Source organism: Coregonus clupeaformis, chromosome 7 (assembly GCF_020615455.1).
Source record: "Coregonus clupeaformis isolate EN_2021a chromosome 7, ASM2061545v1, whole genome shotgun sequence".
NCBI classification, from domain to species: domain Eukaryota; kingdom Metazoa; phylum Chordata; class Actinopteri; order Salmoniformes; family Salmonidae; genus Coregonus; species Coregonus clupeaformis.
Genome location: NC_059198.1, coordinates 8,344,308 through 8,360,118, shown reverse-complemented (window position 1 = coordinate 8,360,118; position 15,811 = coordinate 8,344,308). Strand labels below are relative to the sequence as shown.

The following is a 15,811-nucleotide window of genomic DNA, read 5'->3' as shown; positions in this document are numbered from 1 at the left end:
TACCTCGTACAGTATCGGACTGCAGCTCCGTCCTGACTATCTGCTGTACTGCCCTCTGCAGAGCTACAGGGTCCTGGCCTGGTCCAGTGGCTGTTCCTGGACCTGCTCCTGCTGATGCTCCCAGATTGATACCATTATCAGAGCGGAGCAGTGTGGTAGAGGAGAAAGAGGTCTTGTCTATGTATGCAGACTCCAGAGGGTCTATGATGTTGATGGCTGAGGAGGAGGAGAGGCGACTAGAATGGGCTGAGGAAGAGCTGGAGGCTTGTTCCAAGGCGTCCACACGAGCTTTAAGACGTTTGACTTCTTCGGCTGTAAGTGGTTGGAAGAGAAAGAGAGGGAGGGGGAAAGGGAGAAAACAGAGGGAAACAGAGAGAAACATGGACAAAGATCGAGTGAGAGAAGCGAGAAACAGATAAATACAGTAGAGAAAGATCAGAGAAAAAGAGAGATTTACTTAGCTCTCTATAACAGAGACAACCACATCAATCAAACCACCCCAGTGCCCTGCAGCTCCGCTCCTCCTTTCTTACCCAGGGCAATGAGTCCAAAGAGGATCCCCAGGAGGAGCAGGAGACCCAGCAGGAGGCCCAGCAGCCACTTCCACCAGGAGCAGCAGAACCAGAAGCCCAGACCTCCTCCAGACTCGTCCTTACGTATCTCTGATCGAAGAGAGAGGTAGAGGACACAGGGGTCAAGAACCAGCATCAGTAGTGTATCATGAAGAATACATAAGAACAGGCATTTAGGGCTGAATCCTAACTTGATACAGACATGTAACATGCTTTCACTGAAATCATCATTTAATGATGGCTATGACAGATTTTAGGTGAATTATGAATTGTGCTTATAGATTGTTACATTGGGATTCAGCAATTATGCAACTATTTCAATTTCAAAGTATAATTAGACTATACCTGCATAGGTTGCCTTGTGTTTCGTTGACACTTTCATCAAGGATCCAGTTTTAAAAAACAGCAGGGGAAGAACAGAGTGTTAGTAACACAAGTCAAGGTGTGGTGAAAATGTCTATTCATTCTATCACTTCTGTTATCTACCGTTAGTTTCTGTGGTTCTGGCTGTAGCTGTCTCCTCAAAGCTGGATACCTTCTTCTTCTCCTTCTTCAGTGAGTCCTCAGAATAGGCTAGAAATAAATCAACTTAATGACTTCACCACAACTCAAAGACAAGGGCTAACACTAAGACAGTGGGACTGTAGTGTTTTATTGGGCATAGAAATATTTATGATCTGATAGGAATGGTACCATTTTCCATCAGAAGGTTCTTCTAATAGAGCAGACAATTGCATTTTTAGTAAATCATATATATTTAGTGAAAACCCTCCTTTATGTGTACATTTCTGGTATTCTCACGTATTGGATTGCAATATTCCGATGATGGGTTCTGACTTCTAAACTTGAAATATTGTTAATCATCAGGTATCCTATGGAAATGCTACACCAGAAGTTAATGGTTATCTGTAGGAGGAATGTATATGGTGGGGTCAATTAAGGTTGGATATGAGCCAGGGCCTTGGAATGTACTGAGGAAAGGAAAGGTAGTCACATGGTTGCAGTCACTGATAAGGGTGGAGAGCTGTGGATTAGTGAGGAATGGGGGCAGAGGTCAGGTCACATTAAGGGAGAAGGAACAGTTTATTACCCACATCACTTCACTTCCTGCCTAGCAATAAAGATGTCATGTTTAGAGGGAAGGAGGAGTTCACCTAAATTGGAGTATATATATTTGTGATGGTAAGAACATGTCTTTGTCTGTTCAGCTGTCTGACCTATTGGGTGAATAAACTTGGTTTGAGCTTTTATAGTTGTCCGTTGGTTTTTACCCTGTTATTTAGAACCTAACACCGGTAACTTTCCCAAAATTCCCAGGTTCCTAGAAATCATGCCTAGAAGATTCCAAGAATAAGCAGGGAATCTGGAATCCTCCAACCAAGATTTCAGGAAAACCTGGTAATTTTGGGAAAGTTACTGGAATTTTGCAAACATATTTCTCTTACAACAAATCAAATCAAATTTTATTGGCCACATGCGCCGAATACAACAGGTGCAGACATTACAGTGAAATGCTTACTTACAGCCCTTAACCAACAGTGCATTTATTTTTTAACAAAAAAGTAAGTGTTGAGAAAAAAAGAGCAGAAGTAAAATAAAATAACAGTAGGGAGGGTATATATACAGGGGGGTACCGGTGCAGAGTCAATGTGCGGGGGCACCGGCTAGTTGAGGTAGTTGAAGTAATATGTCAATGTGGGTAGAGTTAAAGTGACTATGCATAAATAATTAACAGAGTAGCAGCAGCGTAAAAGGATGGGGTGGGGGGGCAGTGCAAATAGTCCGGGTAGCCATGATTAGCTGTTCAGGAGTCTTATGGCTTGGGGGTAGAAGCTGTTGAGAAGTCTTTTGGACCTAGACTTGGCACTCCGGTACCACTTGCCGTGCGGTAGCAGAGAGAACAGTCTATGACTAGGGTGGCTGGAGTCTTTGACAATTTTGAGGGCCTTCCTCTAACACCGCCTGGTATAGAGGTTCTGGATGGCAGGAAGCTTGGCCCCAGTGATGTACTGGGCCGTACGCACTACCCTCTGTAGTGCCTTGCGTCAGAGGCCAAGCAGTTGCCATACCAGGCGGTGATGCAACCAGTCAGGATGCTCTCGATGGTGCAGCTGGACCATACTTAGGCAGCCTGTTGGCACCAGTTAGTTTGTGGGATCTTGATCCGTAAAGGTTTGGTGTGTGTAACCTCAGGACTTCACGTATCGTTGGTTTGTTGTTTTGGTTTTGTTCGTGTGTTAAGTACTAATTAAAGATGTACGCTTATCACGCTGCGCCTTGGTCCGTCTCATCTAATAATAATCTCAGCTTGTTACCTGTATAAAAGACACCTGGGAGCCAGAAATCTTTCTGATTGAGAGGGGGTCAAATACTTATTTCCCTCATTAAAATGCAACTCAATTGATAAGATTTTCGACATGCGTTTTTCTGGATTTTTTGTTGTTATTCTGTCTCTCACTGTTCAAATAAATCTACCATTAAAATTATAGACTGATCATTTCTTTGTCAGTGAGCAAATGTACAAAATCAGCAGGGGATCAAATACTTTTTTCCCTCACTGTAAGTAGTTAAATAGTTAACCAAATAGCTACCCGGACTATCTGCATTTACCCTTTTTGCACAGTTTATTTTTATCTCATCACATACGTTGCTGCTACTCTTTATTATCTATCCTGTTGCCTAGTCACTTTATTCTTAGTTGTACATATCTACAGTGAGGGAAAAAATTATTTGATCCCCTGCTGATTTTGTACGTTTGCCCACTGACAAAGACATGATCAGTCTATAATTTTAATGGTAGGTTTATTTGAACAGTGAGAGACAGAATAACAACAACAAAATCCAGAAATGCATGTAAAAAAAATTATAAATGTATTTGCATTTTAATGAGGGAAATAAGTATTTGACCCCTCTGCAAAACATGACTTAGTACTTGGTGGCAAAACCCTTGTTGGCAATCACAGAGGTCAGACGTTTCTTGTAGTTGGCCACCAGTTTTGCACACATCTCAGGAGGGATTTTGTCCCACTCCTCTTTGCAGTTCTTCTCCAAGTCATTAAGGTTTCGAGGCTGACGTTTGGTAACTCGAACCTTCAGCTCCCTCCACAGATTTTCTATGGGATTAAGGTCTGGAGACTGGCTAGGCCACTCCAGGACCTTAATGTGCTTCTTCTTGAGCCACTCCTTTGTTGCCTTGGCCGTGTGTTTTGGGTCATTGTCATGCTGGAATACCCATCCACGACCCATTTTCAATGCCCTGGCTGAGGGAAGGAGGTTCTCACCCAAGATTTGATGGTACATGGCCCCATCCATCGTCCCTTTGATGCAGTGAAGTTGTCCTGTCCCCTTAGCAGAAAAACACCCCCAAAGCATAATGTTTCCACCTCCATGTTTGACAGTGGGGATGGTGTTCTTGGGGTCATAGGCAGCACTCCTCCTCCTCCAAACACGGTGAGTTGAGTTGATGCCAAAGAGCTCGATTTTGGTCTCATCTGACCACAACACTTTCACCCAGTTCTGCTCTGAATCATTCAGATGTTCATTGGCAAACTTCAGACGGGCCTGTATATGTGCTTTCTTGAGCAGGGGGACCTTGCGGGCGCTGCAGGATTTCAGTCCTTCACGGCGTAGTGTGTTACCAATTGTTTTCTTGGTGACTATGGTCCCAGCTGCCTTGAGATCATTCTCCCGTGTAGTTCTGGGCTGATTCCTCACCGTTCTCATGATCATTGCAACTCCACGAGGTGAGATCTTGCATGGAGCCCCAGGCAGAGGGAGATTGACAGTTATTTTGTGTTTCTTCCATTTGCGAATAATCGCACCAACTGTTGTCACCTTTTCACCAAGCTGCTTGGCGATGGTCTTGCAGCCCATTCCAGCCTTGTGTAGGTCTACAATCTTGTCCCTGACATCCTTGGAGAGCTCTTTGGTCTTGGCCATGGTGGAGAGTTTGGAATCTGATTGATTGATTGCTTCTGTGGACAGGTGTCTTTTATACAGGTAACAAGCTGAGATTAGGAGCACTCCCTTTAAGAGTGTGCTCCTAATCTCAGCTCGTTACCTGTATAAAAGACATCTGGGAGCCAGAAATCTTTCTGATTGAGAGGGGGTCAAATACTTATTTCCCTCATTAAAATGCAAATCAATTTATAACATTTTTGACATGCGTTTTTCTGGATTTTTTTGTTGTTATTCTGTCTCTCACTGTTCAAATAAACCTACCATTAAAATTATAGACTGATCATATCTTTGTCAGTGGGCAAACGTACAAAATCAGCAGGGGATCAAATACTTTTTTCCCTCACTGTACCTCAATTACCTCATACCCCTGCACATCGACTCAGTACCGGTACCCTGTGTATATAACCATTGTGTATTTATTATTAATTTTATTATTTCGTGTTATTACTTTTCTATTATTTCTCTATTTTCTTTCTCTCTGCATTGATGGGAAGGGCCCGTAAGTAAGCATTTCACTGTTAGTCTACATCTGTTGTTTACGAAGCATGTGACAAATACAATTTGATTTGATTTGAGTGTTGCCTACCAATAGCAGTGGCAGCAGAGGAGAACTGTTTGCCGGTATCTTTGGTCATGATGAGTCTCTCCGTCTCTTTCTTGACGGGCGCGTTCTCTTTCTCCAGCAGTATGAACTTGTAGTCTTTGGTGAAGACATCTCCACTGGTAGGACTGCCAGGTGCCACTGAGAAATAGGCAGCAAAAACATTCAGTATAAACTGGTTAGTGTCATGAATACATGATAGGACAGAGTAGGAGAGGATATCCTTTTACTGCAGTGGGCTAAATCAGGGTCACACAGAGTGTTTCTTGGTAGTCTTAAACAAATCTACTTTGAAACAAAAGTATACACCTCACACACATGGTTATGGGCTTAAAAAAATAAAACACTTGTACCATGTCAGATATACAGTTGAAATGTATTCAATTTTGAGTTTGCATTCCAATATTACCCTTTATATACATCACAAAAGACTGAAATATAACAAAAACGTTTGACATAGAAACACCAGATTTTTGGCGTACAAAACAAAAAAGAAGTGTATTAATTATGAAATTATGAAAAGTATTAATAACATTCCACCAATGAGGCAACTAGAGGGCAATTTGGTAATTTGACTGCAGGAAAGGGCTACATTTGTCTTGGTGCTGCTGCTTCCACATATAATACATGTACATACAGTGACTTCGGAAAGTATTCAGACCCCTTGACTTTTTCCACATTTTGTTACGTTACAGCCTTATTCTCAAATGGATTCAAAAAGAAAAAATCCTCAGCAATCTACACACAATACCCCATAATACCAAAGCGAAAGCAGGTTTGTAGACATTTTTGAAAATGTATAAACATTTAAAAACACAAATACCTTATAAGTCTTCAGACCCTTTGCTTTGAGACTCGAAATTGAGCTCAGGTGCATCCTGTTTCCATTGATCATTCTTGAGATGTTTCTACAACTTGATTGGAGTCCACATGTGGTAAATTCAATTGATTGGACATGATTTGGAAAGGCACACACCTGTCTATATAAGGTCCCACAGTTGACAGTGCATGTCAGAGCAAAAACAAAGCCATGAGGTAGAAGGAATTGTCCGTAGAGTTCCGAGACAGGATTGTGTTGAGGCACAGATCTGGGGAAGGGTACCAAAACATTTCTGCAGCATTTAAGGTCCCCAAGAACACAGTGGCCTCCATCATTCTTAAATGGAAGAAGTTTGGAACCACCAAGACTCTTCCTAGAGCTGGCCCCCCGGCCAAACTGAGCGATCGGGAGAGAAGGGCCTTGGTCAGGGAGGTGCCAAGAACCCGATGGTCACTCAGACAGAGCTCCAGAGTTCCTCTGTGGAGATGGGAGAACCTTCCAGAAGGACAACCATCTCTGCAGCACTCCACCAATCAGGCCTTTATGGTTGAGTGGCCAGACGGAAGCCACTCCTCAATAAAAGGCACATGACAGCCCGCTTGGAGTTTGCCAAAAGGCACCTAAAAACTCTCAGACCATGAGAAACAAGATTCTCTGGTCTGAAGGAAACCTGACACCATCCCTACGGTGAAGCATGGTGGTGGCAGAATCATGCTGTGGGGATGTTTTTCAGTGGCAGGAACTGGGTGACTAGTCAGGATCGAGGCAAAAATGAACGGAGCAAAGTACAGAGAGAATGTCCTTGAGTGGCCCAGCCAGAGCCCGGACTTAAACCTGATCGAACATCTCTGGAGAGACCTGAAAATAGCTGCGCAGCAATGCTCCCCATCCAACCTGACAGAGCTTGAGAAGATCTGCAGAGAAGAATGGGAGAATCTCCCCAAATACAGGTGTGCCAAGCTTGTAGCATCATACCCAAGAAGACTCAAGGCTGTAATCGCTGCCAAAGGTGCTTCAACAAAGTACTAAGTAAAGGGTCTGAAAACAATTTAATCAATTTTTGAATAAGGCTGTAACCTAACAAAATGTGGAAAAAGTCAAGGGGTCTGAATACTTTCCAAAGGCAATGTATATACATAGAATCAAATGTTTTATGTCTATGGTTGCCTAATTCTTATCTATGCAAAACAAAGTATTTTGGACTCACCAGTGGTTGTGGACACCCCTGTGCTTGTGACATTTCTCTGCACACCATAGACTGTCAAACACAGAAATACATGCAGGGTGAATTTAACATGATTTAAAAATGAATGAATATGGCCATTACCCTCTTGATCCAGGTGGATTTGTCAACACTCAACACTTCATCCATACCTGTTTGTGCGTTGACTCCATTAGCTGTTAGGATACCACCAGTGGTGGTGGCCAGGTTATTCTGCATACCGTAAACTAGAGTAGGACAAAGGAGAAAAAAACATTCAATGCACTACTACTGAAAGCATCGGATTGGTGTCGACATGGGCTAGAGGGAGTTTCTATAGATCAGCAGGGATGGGCAAACATTAAGAAATGCAATTACAAAATACCATAAAGATCAATCTATCAACATTTTGAAATGTATTTAATTCAAATACAAATATTTTGTATTTTAAAATACAGAAATACATTTGCAAGTAGATGGCCCAAACAGCAACAACATTCTCAGTAACGGTTACAGAAATGTTTTACTTGCTATGACTGATATGTTGTTGTTTATATACAGTACCTAAGTTGAATGCACTGACTGTACGTCTCTCTGGATAAGAGTGTCTGCTAAATTACCAAAATGCAAATTATGTGAAAATGAACATACCAAAATGAACTGCAAAGCACACTGGGTATTATTATTGGCCTTGTTCCGGGGTGGAGCTCATTAGAATACTACTCAGCATGCTTTGCAATTGTACATTTTTACATATACATTTATATTTAGTTCATTTAGCGGATGCTCTTATGACACCATAGTGCCATCAGACTTCTGATATCAATGCAGGGTGAAAGGGGGCCACAAAATTGTGAACCGCTATAAAAAAAATTGTATAGAAAAGTATTTTGTATTTTGAAAATACAAATTACAGCTCTCGAAAGTATCTTGTTACAAAATACATTGGAGTGTAGTTCAGCACAGGTAATACAAATGACTAAATAGTCAGGAGTAATTGAAATACATATTTCAAATACATGTAACAGAAATACTGTCCATCTCTGTATACCAGTCACTTACTTTGAAATCCATGAAGGTAAAGGAACAAGTGCACATTTCGAGAGAAAGGAGAGATTATTGGGACGCACCCATAGAGAGATGATAGATGTTGAGGGAGATGTTTACCAGTGCTAGAGGCGGAGAGTCCAGAGTTCATGGATGTAGAGCTGAGGGCCAGGTTGTTCTGAAGCCCTGTGGCTGTAGAAACATTGATAAACATCCACATCGATTGAGTAACACCCACAATAACATACTGTATACAGTACACATTGACAATGAGAAAATTAGGAGACATTTTCTTTTTAATGCTTTCTTATGTTTTTTATATCGCACACAAATCTAGTTCATTTTAATCATGTCATTTTTATCTATTGGATTAAACCTGTTCAGTTATAGAAATATCCTCTATGATGGTGTGTATGATTAAATTCAGATTACATTTCTGTTGGCACTATTATCACTCCATATCATGTCATTCTTATTAGACTAATTGTGACTGTATATTTGGTGGTGTCCATTGCTGACCTGTGAGTGTGGTGGGTGAGTGTTGGAGGGTGGAGGTGGGGGACAGGTTGATGGCGTTGGTGTGGTAACCATAGCCTCCAGCCGAGGAGCCTGACCACATGTAGGAAGGCATGCCTGAGTCCAGGGTGGCGCTTTCATACTGGCCTGGGAGAGAGGGAAAGGGTTAACAGGTTTTATGTATGTTTATAAAAACCTTTATTTAACCTTTATTTAACCAGGTGAGTCAGTTAAGAAGACATTCTGGCCATCTAATGTTTCAGTGATTATCAAACTGTTTATTTATGTATTTACTTCCTTACTTACTACTTACATATTTACTTATTTCAGAGTGTATTTATTCATTTAAACATTTATTTATTTATTACAGAATTTAAGTATTTATTTATTTACCTGGTTTTATCATGATTATACTGGTGAGTGTGCGTACCTGAATGGGAGCACTTTGACATGGTTCTGGTCTCCACGCTGGCCTTCCTGGGGATAGGGAGGGTGCTGGTGGGGGAGCGAGGGGGGCTGATGCTGCTGGAGCGACTCCCCTTCAGCAGACGCTTCACATCACCCAGCTCCGTCCCTACACACCACGGGGGACAGACTCAAGTGTCAGCTAACATCGCTTAGGAAACATGTACAGTGTGCAGGCTTTTCAAATGTTTTTAATTATAAAGACAGATTTTTATCAAACTGTATTTATCTTCCATATTCAGCTTATCTTCAAGCATCCACACATTTTGCTCCACGTGTATTTTCCAGGGCAGATTGGGTGAGTCATAGGTTAGTGATAAGTGCCCGCGTGGTATTAGGCAACTCACATTTTTTGGCAGTGGGAGAGGCACTCTGCAGTCTGCATCTGATCTCACTCTCTGGAACAGGACACACATGGAATATAATAGAAATGAATAGAATAGAGCAGAACATTATAGATTAGAATAGAATAGTGTATTCAGATGTGTTGTATTTTATTCAAATACAGCCACTTAAAATGGCAAAAAAAAATCATTGCATTCTGCAGTAGTGTATGGTCTGATTGATGATGCTGTGCTCTAACAGCTTGTACCTCTGCTGTTGGTCCGCCCTCTGCTGGGTGCACTGGCAGCTGTACTTGCTGCAGCTGAAACAAAACAAAAAAACACCTACATTTAATCAGGAAATCAATTATGTCATTTTTCATATCCACTTTTATTAAACATTGGAATGAAATACATTTTGAAAGCACATTTAAGATTGGTAATTACCATATTCTCTCCTTGTGTATTCCGGAGATGAGTTTTCACTGGAACTTCCTGAATACGCAGAAGAAAAACACCAGTATTAATGACTTTTCCTTCTTCATGTCATAACTGAAGTCGTACTTCAACTTCTTAATGATATTCTTAATGACATAATTATTGACTAAAGAGCATCAGAGGACCTTAGGTAGGGCCAGTAGTTTCCTGACCACATGACATGACCAGGAAATGGTTGCGCGCCCTTGCTCAGACGTTGCATGCATTAACCAATGGTTACGTGCCACGTCATCGACTGTGTCATTGACTGACAGATTGCTATAACATACGATGTGGTTAGCTAATACGTAAAATACCTATCCTGGCGTTGTAAGATCTGGCAGGTGTCAGCAACACCTGGGCAGAGGAACGCGCCCAATATCTGATCTTAGGCCCCAGAGGTCACGTGGTCAGGAAAAAAATCCTAGCCCTGGATATAATGCTACGTTCATAACCAAGTGGGAAAGTGGTATTTACCACATATGACTGGGAAAAGTCCACTTGAACGCCCCTCCAACTGGTAATTACTAGTGGGAACCTCGTATTTTATCCCTGAGCTTCGACTTCTCCCACATGCTGACCTCTGACATCTACTAAGGAAATTACCTTGATAACAGCATTTTCAGCAGTTAAATGCAACAACAAAACATTATTTATAAAAAGCATCTATTAATATGGTTTTTGAACACTATAATTTGTTTACAAGCATGATAGCTGTACGTTTAGTTTATGGTTGACGCAGCTTGTTGGCCATTAGCCAATCTGCATTTCTCAATGAGTTCAAAGCACTTGAATGCATCCAAATGGTATTTACGACTTCACAACTGGTAATTACCACCTTCCCACTTGGTTATGAACACAGCATATGAATAGGGTTAACCTTTGACCTTGTGACTGACCTTCGTAGCCCACGGAGCGGGCGGTCATGGTGGTGGTCATGCTCTTTCTCTCTGTGGGGGTGGGGGAGTAGCTGACAGCAGAGGATGCAGACCCCTGTGCCCCGCCCCTCTTCACGCTCCCTGACCCCACCCCTGCCAAAGAACTGTAGTTGGACTTGGTAACTGTGGAAACGGTCACAGAGCCCAAGCCGCCGGCCGACATTTTGGCTCTAGAAGAACCCCCTCCTCCGATACCGGTACCAGAACTAGAGGCAAAACCAGAACTAGAACCAGAACTGTAATCAGTGACGGAACTGCCTCCTCCTCCTCCTCCTGCTCCTTTGGAACTAGAGACAAAACCAGAATTGGAACCACCAGAACTGGAACCAGTGAAAAAACTGGAACTGGAGCTGGAGCTAAGACCACCACCAGAGATGGAGAGGGAGCCGCTGGTCTTGCTAGCCCCAAACGAGGCCCCGGCTGCAGCAGAGGAGGAACTACCAGATGAGGAGGATACTAGCACTGAGCTACTGCCTCCTGTGACGGCTCTACTGGTAGACTCTCCTACTCCAGTAGAGAGCAGCCCACTACTTGAAGAGAGACATGAGGCTAGAGGAGGAAATGAGAGAAAGAATGATTAGGACTTATACAGAGCGGAGAGAGAGGGACTTTTTCTTATACAGTAGCCTGACATATAACAATGTAGCCAGGGAGCGTCATGCACCCCCAAAATCTGAGGGGACACAAAGTATGTGAGGATAAATACATCTATTTTTCTGCATATCTAAGCATATTTCTTGAGCTGTCTGTATCCTCCTGACTGGTGGTTCTTTTTTTAAAGAAACTAAACATGCTTCTCTGCATTTCTGCTAAAAATCTGGGTAAAAGATCGAAAGGAATGTGAGTCTTATTCAGTACATTTAGTTATTGCTTGCTTTTCTAAAGTCTACCAACTTTACCAGCAGCCATGCCAGCTAAGATAGTTAGACAAGCTAGCTACTCTAACTTGATTGATAGCCTGAAATGGCTTCTTGGTAGCTAATTATGAGGTTGGGAGATTGGGAACCTATCTGGGCTAGCTAAAGCCAACTAGTAGTATTACAGAGAAAAAACGAACAAAAAACAAAAAAGTATATATATTTTTTTTATATAGGACAAATCTGAGGGGGCATGTGCCCCTGTGCCCCCTATGGGCATGACACCTCTGAATGTAGCTGTCTATGTATCTGTTAAATCCTATGTCATGAATTATATATCAGTGACCATGGGAGTTCTATAGGAGCATCTAAGCTCTTTCATTGGAATAGTTTAGGCTGTGATTGACAGTACAAGAAAAACGGTATTTTACAGGATTCTGTGGATCGTTTTTATTTTTATTTTTTATATACACTTTTTCCACTGGCGCTCTGTTTGAGCGTGTCTTATGCAGTGAACACTTACATTTTATGGGATAGCTACTGCTGCTGCTGCCACCGCTCTGAGTGATGAGCTTCCTCTCCACAACAGAACCTCCGCTAGAACTGCTGGACGAAACACTCTTCTGGCTGGAGACGACTGAGCTAGTGACGCCCTCTAGTGGAGACATTAGGTATAGTCAGAGACCAACGCTGAGGACTTTGGTCCTGTTAGAATACTTTGAAATGCATCCTCCCTTTTTTTAGTTCCTTGCGGTACGCACAGATCTATGAGTGATTGGATAGGTGTAAGCAGGGTTACCACCCTATTACTTCACCAATCTAACCAATTCAGATCTGTGATTATATCATTACATTACAAGGAAGGTAGGAAGGATGGATGCATTTCTGAAATATTCGAACACAGACTGCTGAAAATGATCATGAATAATCTTCACTAACAATAATGATAGCATGAAAAACATTTTTTTAAATGAATTATAGAAACTCTACATTTTGAAGGACAGAGGCTAAATTCGTATTTATGTGATATTACATTCACAGGTACATGTAATGTAATCACAGAAGAGGGCTCCGGGCAGCCGAGCGGAAATGGAGAACTAGACTCCCTGCGGACCTGTCATCTTCTCACTCCCTCCTCTCTACATTCTCTTCCTCTGTTTCCGCTGCTAAAGCCACTTTCTACCACTCTAAATGTCAAGCCTCTGCCTCTAACCTTAGTAAGCTCTTTGCCACATTCTCCTCCCTGCTGAATCCCCTCCTCCTCCCCCTCCCTCATCCCTCTCTGTGGATGACTTCATCAACCATTTTGAAAAGAAGGTTGACGACATCCGATCCTCATTTATTAAGTCAAATGACACCGCTGGTCCTGCTCACACTGCCCTACCCTATGCTTTGACTTCTTTCTCCCTCTCTCTCTCCAGATGAAATCTTGCGACTTGTGACGGCTGGCCGCCCAACAACCTGCCCGCTTGACCCTATCCCCTCCCTCTCTTCTCCAGACCATTTCCGGAGACCTTCTCCCTTACCTCACCTCGCTCATCAACTCATCCTTGACCGCTGTCCCTTCCGTCTTCAAGAGAGCGAGAGCTGCACCCCTCCTCAAAAAACCTATACTCGATCCCTACGATGTCAACAACTACAGACCAGTATCCCTTCTTTCTTTTCTCTCCAAAACTCTTGAGCGTGCCGTCTCTAGCCAACTCTCCTGCTATCGCTCTCAGAATGACCTTCTTGATCCAAACCAGCCAGGTTTCAAGACTGGTCATTCAACTGAGACTGCTCTTCTCTGTGTCACGGAGGCTCTCTGCACTGCTAAAGCTAACTCTCTCACCTCTGCTCTTATCCTTCTAGACCTATCTGCTGCCTTTGATACTGTGAACCATCAGATCCTCCTCTCCACCCTCTCTGAGTTGGGCATATCCGGCGCTGCTCACTCTTGTATTGCGTCCTACCTGACAGGTCGCTCCTACCAGGTGGCGTGGCGAGAATCTGTCTCCGCACCACGTGCTCTCAGCACTGGTGTCCCCAGGGCTCAGTTCTAGGCCCTCTCCTATTCTCTCTATACACCAAGTCACTTGGCTCTGTCATATCCTCACATGGTCTCTCCTATCATTGCTACGCAGACGACACACAATTTCTCCCTTTCTGATAACCAGGTGGCGAATCGCATCTCTGCATGTCTGGCAGACATATCAGTGTGGATGTCGGATCACCACCTCAAGCTGAACCTTGGCAAGACGGAGCTGCTCTTCCTCCCGGGAAGGACTGCCCGCTCAGTGATCTCGCCATCACGGTTGACAACTCCATTGTGTCCTCCTCCCAGAGTGCAAAGAACATTGGCGTGACCCTGGACAATACCCTGTCGTTCTCCGCTAACATCAAAGCGGTGACCCGATCCTGCAGGTTCATGCTCTACAACTTTCGCAGAGTACGACCCTACCTTACACAGAAAGCGTCACAGGTCCTAATCCAGGCACTTGTCATCTCCCGTCTGGATTACTGCAACTCACTGTTGGCTGGGCTCCCTGCCTGTGCCATTAAACCCCTTCAACTTATCCAGAATGCTGCAGCCCGTCTGGTGTTCAACCTTCCCAAGTTCTCTCATGTCACCCCGCTCCTCCGCACACTCCACTGGCTTCCAGTTGAGGCTCGCATCTACTACAAGACCATGGTGCTTGCCTACGGAGCTGTGAGGGGAACGGCACCTCCTTACCTTGCCGGACAGATCCCCCAGCCCAGTCAAAGCTATTTGCTGCTCTGGCACCCCAATGGTGGAACAAGCTCCCCCACAACGCCAGGACAGCAGAGTCACTGACCACCTTCCGGAGACACTTGAAACCCTTCCTCTTTAAGGAATACCTGGAATAGTATAAAGTAATCCTTCTTCCCCCACCCCCATAAAAAAAAAAGAGAAAAAAAGGTGTTGTCCCACTAAGTTGAATGCACCAATTTGTAAGTCACTCTGGATAAGAGCGTCTGCTAAATGATGTAAATGTAAATGTAAATGTAATGTGTATATATGATGAAAACCTTCAGAGAGGACAAAACTTACTTGGCGGCAGTGATGTCAACCGGGTTGTTGTGGTTACTGTTTCTTTGACGACTATGAACAACAACAAAAAATACATTGACAATTCAGAAATAGGTTTCATGTTAAAACGTATTCCTGGCCAACAAACTTGTAATAATCAATTTGAATAGTACCAGGTTCAATATCATGGTACACTGCTATAATGTGTTGTGGCTGATAGGTGACATCTATAGACCATATTTGTGTATCATTCCAAAACTTCAGTCTGTATCAAAATCAAAACAAGCTTCTATAAAGCCAAATAAAAGCAAGGCTAAATAAAATATGTATTTTCTCTAGAATTTTCAGTGACTTCTTACCCATGCCACCAGCGCCCCCACCGCCACCAGCATTTACAATCTTGGTTGTCGTTAGATTGTCCATCCCATGTTAACTGTTTCAAAACAGAACATGGATTGCTTTTTACATCATTTATCACACTGGTGCATGCAGAAAAATCTAAGGAAGATACTGTATGGAAATATCAAACTAAGAAACAGGACTTCAAACTATATAGATTTGTCTGAATTTATATTTTCTACGGCATTCCCCCATATTTGGCATTATGTACTACTAGGACTCTCTTTCTCTCTCTCTCTCTCTCTCTCTCTCTCTCTCTCTCTCTCTCTCTCTCTCTCTCTCTCTCTCTCTCTCTCTCTCTCTCTCTCTCTCTCTCTCTCTCTCTCTCTCTCTCTCTCTCTCTCTCTCTCTCTCTCTCTCTCTAAACATTCCAAAGTTCCCTGATTGAGAATGTTTTGTTGATTTAAGCGGGGACCCTAGCCTTGGGCAAGCCAAGGTGTGGTACTGTACTGTATATTGTATTCACCTGATAAATGAGAGCTCTTTTTATAAGGAGCAGTGATTTACTGGCGGTGCCTATAGATTTTCCTGTGAAACTGGAAGTGACTCAGACTGAAATCAGATCTGGGTGCTGAAATAGTTTATAACTTTAGTTCACTATACC

At 42.9% G+C, this 15,811-nt stretch overlaps 1 protein-coding gene across 1 annotated transcript in view; it reads right to left on the bottom strand.

Annotated features, from left to right (window-relative positions):
- LOC121533090 (collagen alpha-1(XVII) chain-like) overlaps positions 1-15,811 on the bottom strand; it is a 29,767-nt gene that overhangs the window by 12,143 nt on the left and 1,813 nt on the right. The window contains exons 2-18 of the mRNA XM_045221014.1: positions 15,168-15,241; positions 14,830-14,880; positions 12,301-12,432; positions 10,882-11,469; positions 9,953-10,000; positions 9,775-9,828; positions 9,530-9,580; positions 9,148-9,291; positions 8,721-8,864; positions 8,322-8,393; positions 7,328-7,402; positions 7,161-7,211; positions 5,119-5,274; positions 1,059-1,145; positions 918-947; positions 534-662; positions 4-312 (exon numbers count right to left, since the gene is read on the bottom strand). Coding sequence (XP_045076949.1) covers positions 4-312; positions 534-662; positions 918-947; positions 1,059-1,145; positions 5,119-5,274; positions 7,161-7,211; positions 7,328-7,402; positions 8,322-8,393; positions 8,721-8,864; positions 9,148-9,291; positions 9,530-9,580; positions 9,775-9,828; positions 9,953-10,000; positions 10,882-11,469; positions 12,301-12,432; positions 14,830-14,880; positions 15,168-15,231 — 2,185 coding nt within the window. The 5' untranslated portion in view covers positions 15,232-15,241. The remainder of the gene's footprint in view (positions 1-3; positions 313-533; positions 663-917; positions 948-1,058; positions 1,146-5,118; positions 5,275-7,160; positions 7,212-7,327; positions 7,403-8,321; positions 8,394-8,720; positions 8,865-9,147; positions 9,292-9,529; positions 9,581-9,774; positions 9,829-9,952; positions 10,001-10,881; positions 11,470-12,300; positions 12,433-14,829; positions 14,881-15,167; positions 15,242-15,811) is intronic.